A 26,566-nucleotide genomic window follows, 5' to 3' on the forward strand; every position below is an offset into this window, starting at 1 on the left:
TTTTGTTTCTATAGAAAATTTTATCAAAATTTTATATCTATAGAAAATTTTGTCAACATTTTATTTCTATAGAAAATTTTGTCAAAATTGTATTTCTATAAAAAATTTTGTCAAAATTTTATTTCTGTAGAAAATCTTGTCAACATTTTATTTTTATAGAAAATTTTGTCAAAAATTTTATTTCCGTAGAAAATTTTGTCAAAATTTTGTGTCTGTAGAAATTTTTGTTAAAATTTTATTTTTATGAAAAATTTGTCAAAATTTTATTTTTATAGAAAATTTTGTCAAAAATTTTGTTCCTCTAAAAACAACATTTTTGACGAAGCTTAGACATTTCGTGCATTTTTAGGCACATCTCCTCAGGGAGCCACCGTAGTGCAATGCTTCGAGCGAACACCAAAAAGTGTTTCAGCGGTGGATTATCCCAGTAATGCTGGTAACATTTCTGAGGGTTTCAAAGCTTCTCGAAGTGGTTTCACTGCAATGTGGAACGCCGTTCGGACTCGGCTATAAAAAGGAGGTCCCTTGTCATTGAGCTTAACATGGAATCGGGCAGCACTCAGTGATAAGAGAGAAGTTCACTAATGTGGTATCACAATGGACTGAATAGTCTAAGTGAGCCAGATATATCGGGCTGCCACCTAACCTAACCTAATCTAAGCACACCTCCTCACAAGTCTTAAATAAAAAATGATGTAATTAAAATAGGGACAATATCGAGATACGCAAAGATTTCGAAATTCGGAAATTAGATAAAAGGCCGCTAAGGTTAAATATTTCTATTTGCTATTATTTTGACCATAGTTATATATTCTTTTAAGGACATATATTTTATTTCTAGTTAACAGGTGTTGAGTATACATTAAAAGTAGCAAGCATTTGATACAGGTACAATGGACATACATTTCTGAATGCAAAAAAATTGCAATACAATAGCAAGGGTTTTGTGAGAATATGTATGTGTGTGTATTTCATAAAAGTAATATCATTCACAATGCAAAGAGACCTTCAATACACCTGTGTATGCTTGAATTAATCAGGAGATATGGGTATATTCTAAACCATAAATAGATTTAATGGATATGTTATAAATATATCTGATGGTATATTTTCCAGTTTTTTTGTTAAAATAGCAAAAAAACTATGGATTATAAATTCATTATGGATTATTTGATATTTATGGAATCTAGTTATTCATGAATTTATTCTTTGTGCAAAATACATATATGCTTTACCAAAAAAAAAACTATATTTTAGTACAAAAAAATTAGTTTTTTAGCTATAAAAGCAGTCGTTATGCAAAAACTATTATTACTACAGAAATTCCATTTCTATTTCTTATTTCACCATTTAAATAATATGGTCACAAACCCTTTCAACTATGATGCCGAGTAAAATTCCAATTGCCATAAAATTGCAAAAATATGTAATTATAGGCTCAATTATGCGAACGGAAGCGCTGGAGCAATAAACAATAAAGTTAATTAGTTTTATATTTTACTAAGGGCTATTTAAAATGTCATTAAATTGAAAAAATTGGTAAATATTTGTAAATGACAGTAAGTTAAAAATGGTGTTTTTAATTAACAAATGTGGGTGTAAATGACATTTGGTAAATTTACTTAAAATATGAGGCTAGTTATTTTTAAACGACCTCAGAATTGGCTCAAATGCCTATACATAATATGGAATGGAAAATATGTTATTATAAGTAAACAAGTATATACAGCAGTAAGTTCGGCCGGGCCGAATATTAAATACCCACCACCATGTATCAAATATCATAGTTTCCTTTCAGCGGGGTTTGATGTCAGCGGGGTTTGATGACAAATATTCTCCCAAGCAGAGCAGTTAAACCAGAACACTTCCCGAATATATATCTAAAGATTTTACCTATGAAGACTATATGAGATTCTGGATTTATAAGAAGTTGCGTTTTAGAGGAATCATTAACATTTCTTGTAAGTATGCAAGAGAATGATGAAATAACGCCTTGATTTGAAATCTAACATCTGTAGATTTTCACCCCCTTAATTTAAATGATTACGAGAAGTAAATCCTGGAAATTTTACATTCAGTTTCAAGCTCTTTTCATGATCAGTGCGGCTTCTTGACCCTCAAGAAGTGAAATCGGTCTATATAAGGGCCTTACCAAACGGAGCGATAAAAACTAAATATTTACAATTTCAGGCAAATCGAATTAAAAACTACGGTTTCTAGAAACCCAAGGAGTTAAATCGGGAGATCGGTCTTATGGAGCTACTCCAAACACATGGACCGATACTCACCGTTTTCGGCACATCTCTGTATGGTCCTAAAATACTTATAGATTTCAAATTTCAGGCAAATTGGATAAAAACGACGGTTTCTAGAATCCCAAAAAATAAAATCATTTCTTGTACACCTACACCCTCAGAAAAAAACGCTTCTCTAACATATGTTCCAAACATATTTTGCAGGAAGCATATATGTTATTGGATACAGCCGAAACATTAATATGTTCGTTTTATGTGAACATATTATATGTTTGGAAGCATTTTGAGCCCAAAAATATTATATGCTTAGAAGAATTTTCCCCAAAGAAGATTGTGCTCATTCCCTCACATAATTTTCACTTCCACGAAATTTTTTAGTTCTGGCACCTTTTCTGTAATACAAATAATTTTGAAGAAATTATTCAATTTTATAATTTCTTTTAAATTTTACCTTTCGCCTGGACTGAGAATCGAACCGGGAATCATGCAATTTGTAAGCCAACACACTACCACTGGGCTACGTAACTGTTATAGTTACCAATAGACAATTATTGTTATAAGTTACATTTATTAGCATAGTTTGCAGCGCCCACGAGCCGATGCAAACAAAACATTATTCAAAAGAAACATATATTTGTTGGCCACGTGGAGCAGTGATTAGCATGTCCGCCTTGCATGCAAAGGGTCCTGGGTTCAAACCCTACTCCGACCGAAAACCAATTTTTTATACCCTGCGCCACACTGTGTAACAGGGTATTATAAGTTAGTGCATATGTTTGCAACACCCAGAAGGAGACGAGATAGACACATGGTGTCTTTGTCAAAAATGCTCAGGGTGGGCTCCTGAGTCGATATAGCCATGTCCGTCTGTCTGTGAACACATTCTTGTAATCAAAGTCTAGGTCGCAGTTTTAGTCCAATCGACTTCAAATTTGGCACAAGTATTTGTTTTGGCTCAGAATAGCACCCTATTGATTTTGGAAGAAATCGGTTCAGATTTAGATATAGCTCCCATATAAAGGGTGATTCTTTTGAGGTTAGGATTTTCATGCATTAGTATTTGACAGATCACGTGGGATTTCAGACATGGTGTCAAAGAGAAAGATGCTCAGTATGCTTTGACATTTCATCATGAATAGACTTACTAACGAGCCACAACGTCGAATTTTCAGTGAATGGGCCCTAGAAAAGTTGGCAGAAAATCCGCTTTTTTATCGACAAATTTTGTTCAGCGATGAGGCTCATTTCTGGTTGAATGGCTACGTAAATAAGCAAAATTGCCGCATTTGGAGTGAAGAGCAACCAGAAGCCGTTCAAGAACTGCCCATGCATCCCGAAAAATGCACTGTTTGGTGTGGTTTGTACGCTGGTGGAATCATTGGACCGTATTTTTTCAAAGATGCTGTTGGACGCAACGTTACGGTGAATGGCGATCGCTATCGTTCGATGCTAACAAACTTTTTGTTGCCAAAAATGGAAGAACTGAACTTGGTTGACATGTGGTTTCAACAAGATGGCGCTACATGCCACACAGCTCGCGATTCTATGGCCATTTTGAGGGAAAACTTCGGAGAACAATTCATCTCAAGAAATGGACCGGTAAGTTGGCCACCAAGATCATGCGATTTGACGCCTTTAGACTATTTTTTGTGGGGCTACGTCAAGTCTAAAGTCTACAGAAATAAGCCAGCAACTATTCCAGCTTTGGAAGACAACATTTCCGAAGAAATTCGGGCTATTCCGGCCGAAATGCTCGAAAAAGTTGCCCAAAATTGGACTTTCCGAATGGACCACCTAAGACGCAGCCGCGGTCAACATTTAAATGAAATTATCTTCAAAAAGTAAATGTCATGGACCAATCTAACGTTTCAAATAAAGAACCGATGAGATTTTGCAAATTTTATGCGTTTTTTTTTTTTAAAGTTATCAAGCTCTTAACAAATCACCCTTTATATCTTTCTCCCGATATGGACTAATACGGTCCCAGAAGCCAGAGTTTTACTCCAATTTGGTTGAACTTTTGCACAGGGAGTAGAATTATCATTGTAGCTATGCGTGCCAAATTTGGTTAAAATCGGTTCAGATTTAGATATAGCTCCCATATATATCGTTCGCCCGATTTACACTCATATGATCACAAAGGCCAATTTTTTGCTCCGATTTAGTTGAAATTTTTCACAGGGAGTAGAATTAGCATTGTAGCTATGTGTGACAAATTTGTTTGAAATCGGTTCAGATTTAGATATAGCTGCCATATATATTTTTCACCGATCTGGTCATAATTGGCGTGTATATCAACCGATCTTCCTCAAATTCCGTACATCCGAATATTTTATGAGTCTCGCAAAACTTCAGCCAAATCGGTTCAGATTTAGATATAGCTCCCATATATAGCTTTCGCCCGATTTACACTCATTTGCCCACAGAGGCAAATGAGATTTAGATATATCTCCCATATATAGATTTCGCCCGATTTACACTCATATGATCACAGAGGCCAATTTTTAACTCCGATTTAGTTGGAATTTTGCACAGGGAGTAGAAGTAGCATTGTAGCTATGCGTGCCAAATTTGGTTGAAATCGGTTCAGATTTAGATATATCTCCCATATATATGTTTTTCTGATTTCGACAAAAATGGTGAAAATACCAACATTTTCCTTGTAAAATCGCCACTGCTTAGTCGAAAAGTTATAAAAATGACTCTAATTTTCCTAAACTTCTAATAATATCGAGCGATAAATCATAAATAAACTTTTGCAAAGTTTTCTTAAAATTGCTTCAGATTTAAATGTTTCCCATATTTTTTACTGTGTTCCACCCTAGCCGACTTAAATTTTGAGTCTATAGATTTTGTAGAAGTCTATCAAATTCTGTCCAAATCGAGTGATATTTAAATGTATGTATTTGGGACAAACCTTTATAGATAGCACCCAACACATTTGACGGATGTAATATGGTATGGAAAATTTAGATCTACAATGTGTTGCAGGGTATAATATAGTCGGTCCCGCCCGACTTTAGACTTTCCTTACTTGTTTTTTTTTTAATTTTTATATTTATATTTTTATATTATTAAATTAATTTTTTACAATGAAACTTCGAAATATGTGTTATTAAAGATTTACAGTCAGAAAAGAACAGTGCTTGATATAAACGAAATGGACTGAGCTTTTGAAAGGAATTCAAAAACTTTAACAAACAAGTATATACAGCAGTAAGTTCGGCCGGGCCGAATCTTAAATACCCACCACCATGAACCAAATATTAGGATTTCCTTTGAAATTTCAGGAGGGATTGAGGACTTGAGGACACTTCCCGAAGATACATTTAAAGATTTCACCTATGAGGACTATATCAGATTCTGGATTTATAAGAACCATTTTTGTTTGAGTTTTAGAGGAATCATTAACATCTCTTGTAAGTGTGCAAGAAAATTATAAAACAACGTCTTGATTTGAAATTTTAAATCTGTAGATTTTCACCCGAAAAATAAAATCTGGAAATTTTACATTGAGTTTCAAGCAATTTTCATGATCAGTGCGCCTTCTATACTCACAAGAAGTGAAATTGGTCTATATGGAGGCATTACCAAATGGACCAATAAAAACTTAATCCGATACACGTTTTTGTGAGCCTTAAATACGAGAATATTTACAATTTCAGGCAAATCGGATAAAAACTACGGTTTCTAGAAACCTAAGGAGTTAAATCGGGAAATCGTTCTTATGGGGGCTATACTAAAATACCGACCGATACTAACCGTTTTCGGCACACCTCTTTATGGCCCAAAAATACCTCTAGATTTCCAATTTCAGGCAAATTGGATAAAAACTACGGTTTCTATAAGCCCAAGAAGTAAAATCGGGAGGTCGGTTTATATGGGGGCTATACCAAAACATGGACCGACACTCACCATTTTTGGCACACCTCTTCAAGGTCCCAAAATATCTCTAGATTTTCAATTTCGCGCAAATTGGATGAAAACTACGGTTTCTATAAGCGAAAGACCCCAAATCGGGAGGTCGGTTTATATGGGGGCTATACCAAACCATGGACCGACACTCACCATTTTTGGCACACCTCTTCAAGGTCCCAAAATACCTCTAGATTTTCAATTTCGCGCAAATTGGATGAAAACTACGGTTTCTATAAGCGAAAGACCCCAAATCGGGAGGTCGGTTTATATGAGGGCTATACCAAAACATGGCCCGATATAGCCCATCTTCGAACTTGACCTGCGCGCAGACAAAAGACGATTCTGTGCCAAATTTCAGGACGATAGCTCCATTATTGAATGCTGTAGCGTGATTACAACAGACAGCCAGACAGACAGACAGACAGACGGACAGACGGACATGCTTATATCGTCTTAGAATTTCTCCCTGATCAAGAATATATATACTTTATATAGTCGGAAATCGATATTTCGATGCGTTACAAACGGAATGACAAACTTATTATACCCCGTCACCATTCTATGGTGGTGGGTATAAAAAGAACGTGTAGTCGAGTATAAGCATACATAAATAATTTTATAATATACACATAAATTTAGTTAGGCGTGAACAGTTTTTTACTAGCATTTAACACTATTTTAAATGCATTTAAAACTTATCGTGCTTTGTACTTAATTTCATGTTTACCCTTAAGGCCGGTATTAAATTGGCATTATCGTTCTAATGCGCTTTACAGACTATCAGTTATTCCAGACGGAATGTCGGTGTTTGTAAAGAATCTTACAGTGTGTCGGATCGATACGACTTGTCGGCGATGACTAAATAATCGGTAAATATGTTATCGATCGCATAAACATGCAGCAGTATCGATTATGCCTTCGGACTTAACTTATATCCTGCACAATATATGGGATATGTTCGACACGAGCACTGTCGTCCGGAATAACTGATAGTCTGTAAGGCGCATAAAATTACCCTGTTTTGCCTTTTACTTTATTTTAATAATTCATTTTAAAGAAAATAAATTTTTTCAATTGTTTTAGCTGCAAAACTCGAACTTAATGCCCGCTTCCGAATGTCTATTCTCTTTACTTGAGTATTCAAATTAAATAATATTTAGACTTAAGCATATATAAAATAGTTTTCCGAAACAACATACAAGCAGTTTCACAGAAATTGCTCTCTTTTGATTCTCTCGCTGTGTTATGTTGATATCTTTCGTCAACCCTCCCAGTTTCCATCTCTATTTCTTTCTATATACTCTCTCTCTGTCACTCTCTGAATAATATATCACAACATATATAAGTTTACTCGAAATTTGTAAATTTATATATGTCCCAAACATTTAGTGTTAGTTTAGGAACATTACATGTTTGCACTTAAATATATTGTGTTTAAAAATTGTGCCCGAAACACATTTTGTGTATATCGGAATATATGAAAACATATTTTTCTAACAGTGTATTTATAGTCCTATGGCGGATATACCAAAACGGTCTAGTTTAAGTCGAATTAGAATCTTATGGATATAATGATTTTTGATATAGATGTCCTCCAGGATCCACCTTCTCTATTAAATATTATTTATGTGTTTCTCATTGTCTTAATTTCTTCATTGGTTTTTGGTGAGTGTATGTTGTCATAGTTGCATAATATTTTGTCATGGTTATATGTTCATAGATTAACCGGGAATGATTCTGTTTACAAGGCAATTCCTCAAGTATCTTTAACAAATGACAATGCAACAGTGAAATGACAATGTAGAACAAAGAGAAAAACTTTTTCTACGTTTCTGTTACATTTGTATGCAAAATCATGGTCATATCCGTCATCATCATCGTCATCATCATTGTTAGCATAAACATCAACATTAGACCATAAAAAACGATTGCTTTGTAATAGTGACACAGAAAACATATCCTATAGAATTGTAGCATTAAGAAACTATCGCTTGTGAAACAAAGTCTTAGTAAGAACACTGAAAAAATGAGGTTCGTATTTACAGCAATTTTTTGTTAAAGGCAGATTTATGTTTTATGGCTTTGCTTAGCTTCAAAAATTGTGAATTCATGATACTTTAGTAATACTAAAGATTTGTTCAGTTTATTTATCCCGGTTAATTAAAAACAAGTATATACGGCCGTAAGTTCGGCCAGGCCGAATCTTATGTACCCTCCACCATGGATTGCGTAGAAACTTCTACGAAAGACTGTCATCCACAATCGAATTAATTGGGTTGTGGTATCTTAAAACTTCTTAACATCGTTTTCTAAATTTTTAGATAGTCCATACGTGGTATATATTAGACAAAAAAGGTATGTATAGGTAAGTCTATACCCTGCCAACATTTTTTGAATTTGGGGGCGCTTCCGAGAATCTCCACTACGTTGAAAACAGTCGTATACGATATCTAAAACTCCTCGGAAAAGCGCCGTCACTATTGAGAAGTTGTACCACGCCAAGTTACTACAAAAAAGTATCGCATGAGTACAATTATTAGGTGTCCTTCTGGATACATTTAGAAGGACGCCAATAAGGGTCCCTTCAAACAATCAGAGAAAGTGCATTTTAAGATAGTTGTAAAAGAATCATTGTGGTCAAGTAAAGCACGATTGTTTAGATGTTTATTAATCTTATTAAACATTTATAAATTCTCATAAATATAACATTTATACGACTATCACATCACATTCAACATATTTTTATGCATTAATAAAAGATTGATGTTGAGTTACAAGTTGCAAGTTACATGTTGTAGCGTCTATCAGCCAGTGCTTTTATTCCCAATGGAGGCAGCGTGTCTGGAAAAATATTTTAAACACTATCACTTTATTCCATTCGGAAAGTCAAAAATTGTTCACCAATATACCTTTTACAATTTTAAGCGAAATAACTATGTTTTCAGCACTCCATTATCGTTTTTATTTAAATAAATTATAAGAAGCTAGTTGTGCTAGGTGTTTCACAAAATATAAAATGGCTCTTGTAACAATAGTGATGGCAAAATACTTTTATGCGAATAGTGATGGCAAAATACTATCACAGTTGGCGATTGTTGCAGTGTCACTTACGAGTCTGTGGTAGCGATGAGGATGAAACGCAACTTTGAAATGCTGGCAGGGTAAATAATTAAGAATTGATATGGACTTTTGCACGGTACGTAGAGAGCCAGAATTGAAATATGGGGGTCGCTTATATGTGGGCTATATACAATTATGAACTTGATATGGACCAATTTTTGTATGATTGGGGATCGATTTATCTGAGGGCTATATATAACCGACCGACCGATATGGACCTAGTCAGGCATGGTTGTTAACGGCCATATACTAGCACAATGTACCAAATTTCAACTGACTCGGATGAAATTTGCTCCTCCAAGTGGCTCCAAAACAAAATCTCGGGATCGGTTTATATGGGGGGCTATATATGATTATGGACTGATACACCCTCAAAAAAAAGTCGCTTCTCTAACATATGTTCCAAACATATTTTGCAGGAAGCACATATATTATTGGATACTGCCGAAACATTAATATGTTCGTTTTATGTGAGCATATTATATGTTTGGAAGCATTTTGAGTCCAAAAATAGTATATGCTTGGAAGAATTCCCCAAAGAAGATTGTGCTCATTTCCTCACATAATTTTCACTTCCACGAAATTTTTGAATTCTTCGCATCTTTCTCTGTAATACAAATATGCTGTTTTTTTCAAATGTCTATTCTCTTGGTTCCGAATATTCATTCTACTATTCAAATTAAATAATATTTAGACTTAAGCATATTAAATTTTTGGCCTTATCATGAAACAGTTTTCCGAAACAACATACAAGCGGTTTCACATCTCTATTTCTTTCTCTATACTAACTATCTCTCTCTCTGTCGCTCTCTGAATAAAGTATCCCAACATATATATGTTTACTCGAAATTTGTAAATTTATATATGTTTACATTCACACATATTATTTTTATGAAACATTCATGCCCCAAACATAATATATTCTAACATATTAACATATGTGTCCCAAACATTTTGTGTTAGTTTAGGAACATTACTTGTTTGCACTTAAATATATTGTGTTTAAAAATTGTGCCCGAAACACATTTTGTTTATATCGGAACATATGAAAAACATATTTTTCTAACAGTGTATGGACCACTTTTGGCATGGTTGTTAAATATCATATACTACCACCATGTACTAAATTTCAACCAGATCGGATGAATTTTGCTTCTCCGAAAGGCACCCGGGGTTAAATCTGGGGATTGGTTTATATGGGGGGCTATATATAACTATTATGGACTGATATGAACCAATTCCTGCATGGTTGTTGGATACCATATACTAACATCACATACCAAATTTCGACCGAATCGGATGAATTTTGCTCTTCCAAGGGGCTCCGGAGGTCAAATCTGGGGATCGGTTTATATGGAGACTATATATAATTATGGACCGATTGCGACCAATTTTTGTATTGGTGTTTGAGGCCATATATTACCACCACGTACAAAATTTCAAATGAATCAGATGAATTTTGGTCTTCCAAGGGGCTCCGGAGGTCAAATCTGGTGATCGGCTTATATGAGGGCTATATATAATTATGGACCGATGTGGAACAATTTTTGCATGGCTGTTATAAACCATATGCAAACACCATGTACCAAATATCAGCCGGATCGGATGAAATTGGCTTCTCTTAGAGGCTCCGCAAGCCAAATTGGGGGATCGGTATATATGGGGGCTATATATAATTAAGGACCGATGTGGACCAATTTTTGCATGGTTGTTAGAGACCATATATATCGGATTATATGGGGGCTATATATATTTATGGACCGATGTGGACCAATTTTTGCATGGTTGTTAGAGACCATATACCAACACCATGCACCAAATTTCAACCGTGTCGGATGAAATTTGTTTCTCTTACAGGCTCCGCAAGCCATATCGGGGGATCGGTTTATATGGGGGCTATATATAATTATGGACCGATGTAGATCAATTTTTGCATGGTTGTTAGAGACCATATACTAACACCATGTACCAAATTTCAGCCATATCGGATGAAATTTGCTTCTCTTAGAGGCTCCGCAAGCCAAATCGGGGGTGCGGTATGGGGGCTATATATAGTTATGGACCGATGTAGATCAATTTTTGCATGGTTGTTAGAGACCATATACCAACACCATGTACCAAATTTCAGCCATATCGGATGAAATTTGCTTCTCTTAGAGGCTCTGCAAGCCAAATCGGGGGTCCGGTATGGGGGCTATATATAGTTATGGACCGATGTGGACCAATTTTTGCATGGTTGTTAGAGACCATATACTAACACCATGTACCAAATTTCAGCCGGATCGGATGAAATTTGCTTCTCTTAGAGGCTCTGCAAGCCAAATCTGGGGATCGGTTTATATGGGGGCTATATATAATTATGGACAGATGTGGACCAATTTTTGCATAGTTGTTAGAGACCATATACTAACACCATGTACCAAATTTCAGCCGGATCGGAAATTTGCTTCTCTTAGAGGCCTCGCAAGCCAAATTTGGGGGTCCGTTTATATGGGGGCTATACGTAAAAGTTTACCGATATGGCCCATTTGCAATACCATTCGACCTACATCAATAACAATTACTTGTGCCAAGTTTCAAGTCGATAGCTTGTTTCATTCGGAAGTTAGCGTGATTTCAACAGACGGACGGACGGACATGCTCAGATCGACTCAGAATTTCACCACGACCCAGAATATATATACTTTATGGGGTCTTAGAGTAAAATTTCGATGTGTTACAAACGGAATGACAAAGTTAATATACCCCCATCCTATGGTGGAGGGTATAAAAATTTATAATTTTGTTCTGCTTTTACGGATTTATTTTCGATTTTAGCGGCTAAGCTCGAATTAACTTTAGCGAAAATAAAAATATTATTATTATTTCTTGAACATAGACTACGGTTTTTTGTGTACACGGACGAAAAAGTTTGGGTGTAAAAAATATATGTTTGGAACTCAAATTTTTAACACAATATTTTTAAGTGCAAACATATAATGTTCACAAACTAGCATAACATGTTTGGGACATATATGTTAATACACGCAGAGAAGAAACATGATTGTCACAATCATATTCGAAGAGCAAAATAATATGATAGCAGCTATTTTTGCGGCGACCATGTAACATTTTAACCTGCAACCATGTTGGCTCAGTGAACATGGTTCTAAGAAAAATACAATTGTCCTCGTCTAAAATGTTATTATATTGATAAAAAGAAATTTGTTTCTATTAAAAGACAATGGTCACGATCCAAAATGTTATGTTATTCGTCAAAATGTTTTTCTTCTAGTTAAAAGAACATGGTCACAACCTAAAATGTTTTGATTTTTATGAAAAAACTTTTTTCGTCGTCGAAAAAAGGACGCCACTTGAGAAAAGAAAACACTAAATCAACTTTATTTATTTGTTTTTATTTATTTATAAACTAATTCATTGTTTATTTGTATTTATAATGTCGTGCAAGCAAACATCACATATTTTTACACATTCTAGTTTGGTTCAATTTCAACAATAAGTAATCATTCCATATTTACTTCGTGCCCATCAAACGTACAAACGCAGACATCATGTGACTGCAAATAAAAATAAATTATATCATATATCATAATGCAGAACAAAAACCAGGTACATTCTTTTCAATTACACTTTCCTTTTTTGTATTCACATGAAACCACGTGCCATTTCTGAATAAATAAATTAACACAAAACACAATAATTCCGTATTCTCCGTCCATTCCAAGAAACAATCAACACACGAGTGACGCGCAAAATGAAAATCGTGTGTACCTGCTCAATGTTTTTATAAAATTCTTGTCGCTGCAAAAATATTAAAAAAAATAAATGGTCACGAAAACAATGTACATGGTCTTTATGGCCATGTAATGGTTGTAGACATGTCTATACGTAAACTATAAAAATACTTTTTTCTCTGCAAAAAAGTAAAAAAAAATTGAATGGTATGGTACATAATTTTCCTGACCATATAATGGTGTCAAATTCTATCATTTAAATAATAGAACATGTTTGCGGCATTTGAGAACCATTTAAATGCTTATTGCCAACATATATTTTTCTCCGCTCGAAAATTATTTTTACAAAGACAAAATACATGGTTTTCGCGACAATTACATACTCTAAATAAGCATTAAATGGATGCGGCAACCATGTCCAAACATCTTTTTTCTGTGCGTGTATGTTAGAACATATTATGTTTGGGACGTAAAATGTTTGTAAATATAATATGCTTAGATGCAAACATATATTAATTTGGAAATAGCCTATAAACATATATGTGTTTAGAAATAGAGACCTAGAGAATATGCTGCAAGTAAAATAATGGAAGTAACCAATTGGTGCCTTAAAAATATATACACACAAAGAAAATTTCATTAAAAATGTTTACTACCTGTGTATGCTCTAAGTGTATGCTTTAAGTGTATGCTCTAATATATATGCTTGAAGCAAAATGTGTTTGGGGTATATGTTACAGAAGGGATTTTTTGTTGAGGGTGTAGCTTTAGAAATCAACGGCATTGCTGAAATATATAAATAGTGAGTTTTTCTGTCGACGCACATTAATAAACCTACCACAACTTCATATTATGCAAAGTAATGTATCAAAAGTATAACTATGGAGAAGTGACAGCGTAATATACAAAATTCTCCCAATGTTTACTTGCTATAATCCTACATCATTTTTCTTTTTTGGTATCGAGAACCCTTTTCTCGTTTGCAAACACGCTTGTTTTTTTTTGTCCTGTTACTTTTCACATTATACGTGGTGAGAGTTTTTAAAGTTCAAGGTTTCCCAAATAGCTCCACGAGCAGTGTAGAATGATTACACCTGTGATTTTGTGTAAGGGATAGGGGATTTTTTTAGCCAATATCGAATATGAGAAATTTACAATGTTTCGTAATAACGTTTTGATAGCTGCTATAATTTATGGTCATCAAAGGTATACTTATATATAAATCACTTTCATAAAAGGGCTCCTTATGGTGCTAAGAATTGTTATTATTTTGGATTTGGAGAGGAACAATAGCAATAAATCAAATTGACTGAACAAAATTGCATTAGGTAAACGCCCAATTGGCACACAAAAATCTATATTTTGAAGATATATTAAACTGAAAAAAATTTACAAAAAAATTTAAATAAACCAAGGTAAAAAAAGTAGAAGAAATATTCTTGGAGAATTTTAATTTTTTTTTCAATTAATCGGAGAGAAGATATCTGCATTTTGTTTTCATTTATCTATCAAGTAATGCTTAACTATTTTAAAAAATTTACAAAAAATTAAATTAACCAAAGTAAAAGTAGAAGAAATATTCTTGGAGGATTTTTATTTTTTTTTTCAATTAATCGGAGAGAAGATATCTGCATTTTGTTTTCATTTATCTGTCAATTAATGCTCAACTAAAGCATTACTCATTTATACCGTTGGAATTACTACAACTATGATTGGAATTACGTCTAAACACTTCTCTCCTAAGTCGACGTTTGTGGTTTCTAATTGTGTTAAAAATCGATTAGTCGCCTTTGGACAATATCAACGGTGGATTAGTCATCCACAATAAAAATCAAATCTACCTAACTCAGTTATATGTGAGCTGTAAAGCAGATGAGATTCCTCGTCTATGATCTACACAGTCTCACAAAAGTTTACATACCACTGATTTTTTTTATTTTTAGTAAACATAAAGGACATATTCTAGGAAAGTTTTAACATTTGTCTGTTAAATTTAAATTAAATTTAAACGGAGAGTATACATATATCTTCATTTTGCTTTCTTTTGACTCTCTGTTAAAGTTTAATGGAGCTACATTGAAAATTATGTTACCGTTAACATTACTCATTTACTATCGCTCTCCGCTATTCTCAGAGTCGCTATTAACTCTTCTCTGCCAAATGCCAAATTTTTGGTTTCTTACGGCATTAACTTAATTTTATTTTTTTATTTCCCTATTGACTTTTTAAAATCTCTGTAACTTTTTTGTTTATGAATATAAGTAAATACTTCAAAAGCAAAAGTTTCATATTTTGTTAAGATCTTTGTAATGGTTATCAGAAATGGGCACCATAGGGGTATACGAAGCGAAATAAAAAAATTAAAAATCAAATTTGACGTCGGAGTCAAAAATGACCAATGCACGAAATATAGCCCCTGATCAATCACGAACAACGATATGCGTTTCTTTTCGATCGGACTTAAAATGACGACACAGCACAATAAATTGTATTTCGAGTGGTCGTAGGGTGGACAGAAAAAAAGTTTTGGTGTTCTGAAATTGTCTTCGAATATGCTACAAACTGGGGGGCGACCGCATCAACTTTTTTTTCCTTTAGGTCGTGACCCAATCTAGGGTATATTAACTTTGTCATTCCATTTGTAACACATCGAAATATTGATCTAAGACCCCATAAAGTGTATATATTCTGGGTCGTGGTGAAATTCTGAGTCGATCTGAGCATGTCCCTCCGTCCGTCCTTCCGTCTGTTGAAATCACGCTAACTTCCGAACGAAACAAGCTATCGACTTGAAACTTGGCACAAGTAGTTGTTCTTGATGTAGGTCGGATGGTATTGCAAATGGGCCATATCGGTCATCCGATCCGGATGAAATTTGGTACATGGTGTAAGTATATGGTCTCTAACAACCATACAAAAATTGGTTCATATCGGTCCATAATTATATATAGCCCCCATATAAACCGATCCCCCGATTTGGCTTGCAGAACCTCTCAGAGAAACAAATTTCATCCGATCCGGCTGAAATTTGGTACATGATGTTAGTATATGGTATCTAATGACCATGCAAAAATTGGTCCATATCGGTCCATAATTATATATAGCCCCCATATAAACCGATCGCCAGATTTGACCTGCGGAGCCTCTTGGAAGACCAAATTTCATCTGATTCAGTTGAAATTTGGTACGTGATGTTAATATATGGCCTCAAACACCCATACAAAAATTGGTCTATATCGGTCCATAGTTATATATAGGCCCCATATAAACCGATCCCCAGATTTGACCTCAGGAGCACCTTGGAAGAGTAAAATTCTTCTCACTCGGTTGAAATTAGGTACGTGATGTTAGTATGTGGTATCCAACAACCATGCAGGAATTGGTTCCTATCAGTCCATAATTATATATAGCTCCCATATAAACCGATCGGCAGATTTGACCTCCGGTGCCTTTTGGAGAAGCAAAATTCATCCGATCTGGTTGAAATTTGGTACATGGTGGTAGTATATGATATTTAACAACCATGCCAAAAGTGGTCCATATCAGTCCATAATCATTTATAGCCCCCATATAAACCGATCCCGAGATTTGGTTTTGGAGCCTCTTGGAGGAGCAAATTTCATCCGAGTGAGTTGAAGTTTGTGGATGACATTCTTTCGTAGAAGTTTCTACGCAATCCATGGTGGAGGGTACATAAGATTCGGCCTGGCCGAACTTACGGCCGTATATACTTGTTTTTTGCTAACATTGTGTTCCACCCCAGGGCATTAGCCGACTTAAATTGAAAGTCTATAAATATTGTAGAACTTTGTCCAGATCTGTTAAGATTTAAATGTATGTATATTTGGGATATAAACCTTTATATATAGCACCCAACACATTGCACGGATTTGATATGGTATCGAAAATGTGGATCTACAAAGTGGTGTAGGGTATAATATAGTTGGACCAGCCCGACTTTTGATTTTCCCTACTTGTTTTATTTGTGTATAATTGTTTCCCTTCTCTTAGTTCAATTAATTAACGAACGCAAAAAAATTATTAAAGCTAAGAAAACTTTCTCAAAAAATTCATGACCTAAAATAGAATTAAATTTTCTTTAGTGCCATATAGCGCTCACATTTTTTGTTGAGTGTACATGAGCACCAAAAAGACAGATTTTGAATGGCTTGACATTGTACGACTTTGAAGTTTTAAAAATATTGCCATATAAAAACATAGACATCGGTCTCTATATTTTACATGCAATTCGCCTGAAATTTTACATCTGCTGATATTCGTACTACCAAAGAAATTTACCGAAGGCATCATAAAACAATGTTAAATTGACTTAACCTTTAATTAATGTGGTGGCGATATATTTTATCCTCTCCTATTGTTTTTTTTTGTATTTTTTTTTTAATTTTTTAAGTGCTATTAATCCTTGTTTTATTTAACTACAAGTCTGATATCTAAAAATTTCTTACTTTAGCCACTTAAAAAGCGGAATTTTCCAAAAATTAAAGAGGTAAAATTTACCACCACCACAGTATATATTTCACCTCGTAGTTAAGGGTTAAATTACATTCAATTATGTTCACATTTGCTCAATTTTCCTTCTCTCTCGCTATCACTCTCTCTATCTCTCTCTCAGAATTCTCATTAATAGACGATTTGTTTTTGCATTCTAATTCAATTGCAGGAACCGTTAACCATTTTCAACAAAATGTCTTTGTTAACCAGCAACAGTCACTCCATGTCCGAGGAGGAAATTGATGAGTAAGTAGAACCACCTCATATCTAATAACGATAATACAAACAAAAACAATGAATATAATGAACAATAAAAATTAGTTTTATAAGTATCCTTAAGACTTTGTAAACACTTATTGTGATATTATGCGAAAGCATAAATAAAAGCATGAAAGAACAAAACGAAAAACAACTCGAGTAGTCCCAAAGTATGTTCTGGACCTTTTTAAATAACTTTTTGCTTTAAATTTTGGTTTACCCAAAATTTCTACAATAATTTCCCATTTAAATCGCCTGATTATGAGTTGCGTTTTTTTTCTTTTATATTCAGAAGAGAAAAACTTTTTTAATGGAAATCCATTTTTTTTGTGGGAAAAAGTCTTTCTCAGAAGCTAAACAGCCACAAAATGTAAAAGTTTTTCTGCCACAAAACGAAAAAATGGTTTCGACACCTAAAAACACTTTTTTCACATTAATCTATTCACACAACAAAAAATGGAAAAGGATTCTGTTACCGAAAGTGAAATTCCTATACATCCCACTTCAAGTAAAATGAAAATTAATGCCACATCTTAACACCATACAATGCTAACACTTCCATAGATGACCCTTTCCCAACCGACTTTGAAATAGGCCTGGAAAGAATTTTGTCGGATATTTCATATGGAAATATTACCAAATTAATTCTTCTGTAAAATGGTTTCATGTTTTCAATTTTGACATGTGAAAATGCCAGAAGTCTAGTTGTATCCTTGTTCCAGTTTTCGGTAGATTGAAATATTACACATTTATTTTGATAGCCAACTTAAAATGGTCGGAGCTCCCAACAACAACAAGAAGAGAAGATTGTTTAAATTGAAAATAACAAAAGAGATTTTACCCAAATCAGTATGGTCATCGTATGGTAGAGATGCCAATGTGTAAGAAATGAAATTTACCCATAATTTGAAAGTTTGACAAAATTATAGGAAATTTGACAACATTTCATAGAGAAATTACATTTTTATAAAATTTCCTAGAAAAATAAAATTTTGATAAAAAGCCTCATAGTAAAAAAAAAATAAATTTTTATAAAATTTCGTTTGCCTATTATGACAAAATATTCTATATGGTACAATAATTCCCAGGTAGTTGCAGTATTACAAAAAAAAAAAAAACAAAAACAACAGAATTCGAGTACATCCAAATGTCAGATTTGTTTATAATTTTAATGTTAGTAAACAAAAGATATTAAATATTTTCAGTTTGTTTTGTTTACATTTTAATGTTAGTTACCAATAGTAACCTAAGTAACCAATAGTAACCTATGTAACCAGTAGTAACCAGACATGTTTTTGACAATAATAACCTGTGGCATATAAAATGTAAACATTAGAATCTACGTAAACAACAGTTACCTATGTAACCAATAGTAACCATACATTTTATTACAATAGTAACCTGTGGAATGTAAAATGTAACAAATAGTAACAAGACATGTTTTTGGATGTACTCAGCTGTGAACAGCTGACTGTGATGTAGTACCTTTAGTAGTTTTATCATGATATTCTATAGAAATAAAATTTTGAGAAAATTTCCTAGAGAAATGAATTTTTGACAAAATTTGCTATTGCTATTATGAGAAAAATTTCTATAGAAATAAATTTTTTTTCAAAATACCCCGGAAAAATTAAATTTTGACAAGATGTAAAAAGTTGACTAAATTTGCTAAAGAAATGAAATTTTAAAAAATTTTCTTATACAAATAAAATATTGAAAAAATTCCTATAGAACAAATTTTTAATAAAATTTCCTATATTTGACAACATCTTCTATTGAAATTAAATTTATTATTCTAGAAATGAAGTGAAACTAAAGAAATGAATGCCCATGTTCCCAAATCCACTTCCAGGTGAATGTGAATCAATTCCACGATTTTCGTGTCCTAGAATCCACTTTCACCGGAATTTTCGTGAAATCAATTCACTTGCAAAAGTCTTGGTGAAAGTTGAATTATGTCCAAGATGGGTGTATTTCCGGTTAAAAAAAAGTACTCGCGTAAAAAAATTTGAAATGTTTTATTAAAACTGCATAATTTTTAATTAAAACAAGTATATAGAGCAGTAAGTTCGGCCGGGCCGAATCTTAAATACCCACCACCATGAACCAAATATTAGGATTTCCTTTGAAATTTCAGGAGGGCTTGAGGACACTTCCCGAAGATACATTTAAAGATTTCACCTATGAGGACTATATCAGATTCTGGATTTATAAGAACCATTTTTGTTTGAGTTTTAGAGGAATCATTAACATCTCTTGTAAGTGTGCAAGAAAATTATAAAATAACGTCTTGATTTGAAATTTTAAATCTGTAGATTTTCACCCGAAAAATAAAATCTGGAAATTTTACATTGAGTTTCAAGCAATTTTCATGATCAGTGCGCCTTCTATACTCACAAGAAGTGAAATTGGTCTATATGGAGGCATTACCAAATGGACCGATAAAAACTTAATCCGATACACGTTTTTGTGAGCCTTAAATACGAGAATATTTACAATTTCAGGCAAATCGGATAAAAACTACGGTTTCTAGAAACCTAAGGAGTTAAATCGGGAAATCGTTCTTATGGGGGCTATACTAAAATACCGACCGATACTAACCGTTTTCGGCACACCTCTTTATGGCCCAAAAATACCTCTAGATTTCCAATTTCAGGCAAATTGGATAAAAACTACGGTTTCTATAAACCCAAGAAGTAAAATCGGGAGGTCGGTTTATATGGGGGCTATACCAAAACATGGACCGACACTCACCATTTTTGGCACACCTCTTCAAGGTCCCAAAATATCTCTAGATTTTCAATTTCGCGCAAATTGGATGAAAACTACGGTTTCTATAAGCGAAAGACCCCAAATCGGGAGGTCGGTTTATATGGGGGCTATACCAAAACATGGACCGACACTCACCATTTTTGGCACACTTCTTCAAGGTCCCAAAATATCTCTAGATTTTCAATTTCGCGCAAATTGGATGAAAACTACGGTTTCTATAAGCGAAAGACCCCAAATCGGGAGGTCGGTTTATATGGGGGCTATACCAAAACATGGCCCGATATAGCCCATCTTCGAACTTGACCTGCGCGCAGACAAAAGACGATTCTGTGCCAAATTTCAGGACGATAGCTCCATTATTGAATGCTGTAGCGTGATTACAACAGACAGCCAGACAGACAGACAGACAGACAGACGGACATGCTTATATCGTCTTAGAATTTCTCCCTGATCAAGAATATATATACTTTATATAGTCGGAAATCGATATTTCGATGCGTTACAAACGGAATGACAAACTTATTATACCCCGTCACCATTCTATGGTGGTGGGTATAAAAAAAACATTTAATTTAATTTTTTAGACAATTTTGCCAAAATTTTATTTCTATAGAAAATTTTGTCTATATTTTATTTCTATAGAAAATATTCTCAAAATTTTATTTCTATAGAAAATTTTGTCAACATTTAATTTTTATAGAAAATTTTCTCAAAATTTTATTTCTATAGAAAATTTCCTCTGTTGGTTAAGTTACACTTGTACTTTAGTCAATGGTTTTAAGCTGAGATCAAAAACAACATTAATTTCTATTTCTATAGAAAATTTTTTTAAAATGCTATTTCTTTAGAAAATATTGGCAAAATTTTATTTGTTAAACTGCTCTTGTAGTTTAGTCAACGCATTAGTTTTAAGCTGAGATCAAAACAACTAATATGATTGAAAAACAAACCAAGAATAAAAAAAAACATTTAATTAAATTTTTTAGACAATTTTGCCAAAATTTTATTTCTATAGAAAATTTTGTCTATATTTTATTTCTATAGAAAATATTCTCAAAATTTTATTTCTATAGAAAATTTTGTCAACATTTAATTTTTATAGAAAATATTCTCAAAATTTTATTTCTATAAAAAATTTCCTCTGTTGGTTAAGCTACTCTTGTACTTTAGTCAATGGTTTTAAGCTGAAATCAAAAACAACATTAATGATTGAAGGGAAACCAACAATAAAAAACAAAACGAATACAATTTGTCTATAAAAAAAATTTGTCAAAATATCCTAGAAAAATTAAATTTTGACAAGATATCCTGAAGAAATATAATTTTGTCAAAATTTCCTGCAGGTATATTTTATTTTTTTTTTCAAAATTTTAAAAAGTAAATTGTAAGAAAAAATTCTAGAAAAATTAAATTTTGACAAGATATCCTGAAGAAATATAATTTTGTAAAAATTTTCTGCAGGTATATTTTATTTATTTTTTTTTTTTCAAAATTTTAAAAAGTAAATTGTAAGAAAAATTTCTAAAGATATGAAAATTTGAATGAAATTTTTATGGGAAATAACAAAATTAATATTTCTATAGGAAATTAGAAAGTTTCCTAAATTTCCTCCCAAAACATTTGACATCTTTCCCATCATCTCTTTTCATTGTTATGTATACTACGTTCAATGCAAACAATACTGAACTAAATGTAAATTTGGGATTACAAACAACACTAGTGACAGCTGAAAATGGAAGAAGCTACATTTTAATTTCCCCAAGTAAACAGCTTCCGGTTAACGCCTTAAAGTGCAAAACCCAAACTAACCGTTAATCATCTCAAGAAAATGTTCAACATCTAGACAAATTTCTCTCCCCACAGTAGCTCTCAACACTCTTACACTGTCAATAACAGCAATTCAAAATAACCGGAGATTGGTTTGTATTTACATACTTGAAAAATTAGAATCTCTCCTTCGTGTTTCATGGGCGTTTTCGTGTGTGTATTGTAGGCTCTTTTGTGTTCTTGTGGTGATATTTGTTACTCGTTATGGACTTTTATTGTTGTGATGTCTTAAGGATATGATGGCCTGCAAACAAAATTAAGGTTGACGTTGTCAGAAAATTTACTTCTTGGTTCCAGAAAAAGGGTTCTCTGGATGTAACACGCAAACTCAAGAAAGTTTTAATTTACTGTTTCATTTTAAATTTCTCATCTGTAGAAGGTATTGTTCAAATTTAAATAACAAATGAAATAATTTGTAGTACAAATCGCAAGAATTTATTTTTCTTATAACAGAAAATTCGAGATACACTGGGACTTCGAAATTTTAGTTATCATGTCAAATTTTGAATTTGTCCTTTTTAAGATTTTGAAAGTATCGCCAAATGAATATTTTGCAATTTGTGATTCCGAATATCTGTACATGGGGGATAATTTAACTTAATTTTCTTAGTATTTCTGTAGAAAATGTTGTGAAAAATCAACTCTTAATTTCTTATCAACATTTCATTTCTGTGTTAATCTTTCTAAACATTCCATTTCTATAGCAAATGTAAAAATTTGTAAAACTTTTTTTTCTGGAAGCTAGAATTATTATGACAGACATACGGATGGATATTAATAAATCGATTCAGAAAACTTCACTCTTAACAAATAGTGGAAAAGTTTTTACAAAGCACTTTCTAAAACTTGACTCCATGTCATATTAATACCTTAAGTTCTGAGAACTATGTCATAATTGTTGTTGAAAAATCTGTATAAAGAATATTTTGTTGTGACTCAATCAATATCATATCATGTTGATTGAGTGATTACTTTATTCAAACACTGGAAAGTTAAAATTGGAATTTTTTAAAAGTTTCTTTTCCCCTTTCCCCATTTGCTACACGCGTCAAACAAAAGGAAATGAAATCAAATCCTTTGTGATTTTTACTTATCCTCGTCTCCATGATCGTCCTCCATAGAGATGTATAACAATGAGAACTCCGACATAAATCAAAATGTCAATTTTGACGCAATAGAGTAAACATGTCCCTAAGTAAAATCAACATTTGAACGATTGAGTTAGAATGTAAGAAACGCGTCAATGAAAGTGGCTGTCTGTTGTACGATATACTTTTTTTTTTTAATATTCAATGTATGTCTTAAATGACAGTCTCTACACAATGGATGATTTAGATCCCATGTTATTGATGCGATTTTAGACAGTTGGTTGATATCATTGTTAACTTTCTCAATGATTTTAAAGAAAATAGGAGGCAATATCTATTTGGTAACTAAATCTAATATTTTCTAATTAACAAAATTTATTTTGAGACATTTATAGAAGGGGAAATACGTTAGGAAGATGTCTAATGATATCCCATAAGAGATTTAGTTGCTAGTGTCAATTTTCTATTGTGCGTGCTAATTGAGTCGTTTATTACACAAGAGAAAATTGACACGAGCAACTAAAGACTTAAAGAAGTGCTCACCCTATTTGTGGTGAATTCATATACAGCCACACTATGAAAAGCCCTCCATGGTGATGTACACCTTCAATAACATTTCTCAAGAGAGAATTAAAATTGTGCATTTATGTTACAGAACGATGGAGAAGATTAAATTAAGAGAAAGTAATGGGGGTATGCTCATTTGATATGTGTATCAGGAAAACAACGGAGACCATACTCATTCCACTGAAGGGTCTGATCTCGCAAAAAAAAAACACAGATTGCGGACATGCTGAACTAGTACACAAAAAAAATCTTCGCAAAAATTTTTCCAATTAAAATTTTAATTGAGTTTTTAAAAAATATTCAATTAAACATTTAATTGATTCAACAATTTTTTTAATTGAAACAAAAATTAATAATTTAATTTTTAATTGGATCAATTAATTTTTTAATTGACAATATCATTTCTATGATTCAATTAAAAAATTAATTGGATCAATTAATTTCGTGATTGAAACAGTAAATAATTTTTTGTTTTTAGCCCAGGGATGAAAAATTAAAATTTTAAATTGTACCAATGAGAATAAAAAAATGTACATGTTGGGTTAAAAATGTACCAAATATCAAAAATAATGTATTGGAAAATTTTAACCCTAAAAAATAGAAATATATTTATCAACTTGTGAAATAACGAAGGTGCTATTTGTAGAGGTTTTGTGCGAGTCAAAATTCAAAATAGGTTTCTTTTCAATGTATTTGTTGTCGAAGCCTTCATCATATTTTCGTATGAAAATATTCATTCGGCATATTCAGGCATTTAATATTGGAAATTAGTTGAGTGAAAACAGTTTTTCACTCAAGAGTTTTTCCGTGATCTGGTGGAAGTTTCGACTTGACCTCAGTATCAAGACTAAAGTTCAATGGAAATACTTCATAAAATTCTAAATATATATTTTTGATCCATTTCAGGATGCAGAAAAACTTGTCTAGATGGAGTCCCGATTTGATCTTGAATATTTTAAATATGCAGTTTAATCTTCATCGAACTCCAAATTTTAAATAGACATTTTTTGTTACATTTTATTGTAATTTGGTCAGTACTTAAACTATGTTTACAATAAAATTTATTGTGAACAATTAATTAATTGGGACTTCTCGAGCATTTTGAAGACGAACTGGGTATTTCAAATTGTACCAAATAGGTAATTGTAGTACCATTGTACTTTTGAAAAGCGGAATGTACCAAATTTAGTACAATTGTACCAACTTTTACATCACTGGTTTAGCCTCAGTTAGACAACATTTAAGAATGACTATATGGCGAATTAACAAACATATGAGGGCAATACAACCCAGCAAAAACTCCTATTACCAGGTATGAGTACAAGTATGCCTGCGCCAAATTGGTAACAACTTCCTCGTACATATATCAGTAGTAATACTTTTACACGGGCATGACATTGGAGGAAAGCACTTCCGTGCAAGCATACCAGCAGTCGAAAAATAAGTACTTCTTCGCTAGCATACCAACTCTCCAAAAATAATATCTTTACCATAAAGATACCCAAAAAGTGCGAACTCACCCCTGTTGTTTTGTAATCCAACACACTATACCATGCACCACGACATGGAACTATTCAATGATATTATTTTGTAATATAAATTATGTACTGTACAACTTTAGAAAACAAAGGTATATTTTATTGGCAATTTTTTTCTGAAATGTAATTTGGCATTACTTATCGATACTATTAACGGTGCCCACTGTAGAGCCGAACCCGGACCTCAAGATATTATTTTGATTACCGGTATTAATAGAAAGAATTACTTTTTGCCTACACAGGTAAGTTATTATTTTTAAATCCCAGGTAATACTGCAAGTAGTAACTTTTTGATTACCGGTATTACTGAAAGAATCACTAGTGCTTACCCAGTTTTTGCTGGGAACGAGTAAGGAAGTGATCACCCTATTTGTGCTTAATTCACACACACTCACAATGTAAAGTGGCATATTCGCGTAGTCTCTCTCGGGAGAGAATAAAAAATTTAGAGTTATGTTCAGGGCTGCCAATAAAATTTCAAGAAAAATCTCCCTTTTTTCGATAAAAATCGTAATAATCGGCAATTGTATTTTAAAAATCGGCAATATAAATAATATTAAAATTAAACATATTGTTTGGTTAACACAAAACAAAAGTATTTATTTCACATACAAAACAGAAAATTAATATACACAACTATGCATTTCAATAAAATAAAATACAAAGAAATCAGTTTTGTATGCCTAGAACATTAACATAAAAATTGTTTTCTAGTTAAACAAAAATATTTCGTAATTTTTGTACAAAAAAACTATTTTTCTAAAATATTGTTATTAATTGAGTAACATTTTTATTTAAAAATTAAATATTTTGAAACTCAAGAAAAAGTCCCGTGTTTTCAAAAGTTTCCGTCTGTCCGTGAACACATTTTTGTAATCAAAGTCTAGGTCGCAGTTTTAGTCCAATCGACTTCAAATTTGGCACAAGTATGTATTTTGGCTCAGAATAGATCCCTATTGATTTTGGAAGAAATCGGT

At 32.8% G+C, this 26,566-nt stretch overlaps 1 protein-coding gene across 1 annotated transcript in view; it reads left to right on the plus strand.

Annotated features, from left to right (window-relative positions):
• Window positions 1–26,566, plus strand: part of LOC142221927 (uridine phosphorylase 1) — a 104,723-nt gene that overhangs the window by 13,118 nt on the left and 65,039 nt on the right. The window contains exon 2 of the mRNA XM_075291820.1: window positions 17,709–17,785. Coding sequence (XP_075147935.1) covers window positions 17,733–17,785 — 53 coding nt within the window. The 5' untranslated portion in view covers window positions 17,709–17,732. The remainder of the gene's footprint in view (window positions 1–17,708; window positions 17,786–26,566) is intronic.

Source organism: Haematobia irritans, chromosome 1 (genome assembly GCF_050003625.1).
Source record: "Haematobia irritans isolate KBUSLIRL chromosome 1, ASM5000362v1, whole genome shotgun sequence".
NCBI lineage: Eukaryota > Metazoa > Arthropoda > Insecta > Diptera > Muscidae > Haematobia > Haematobia irritans.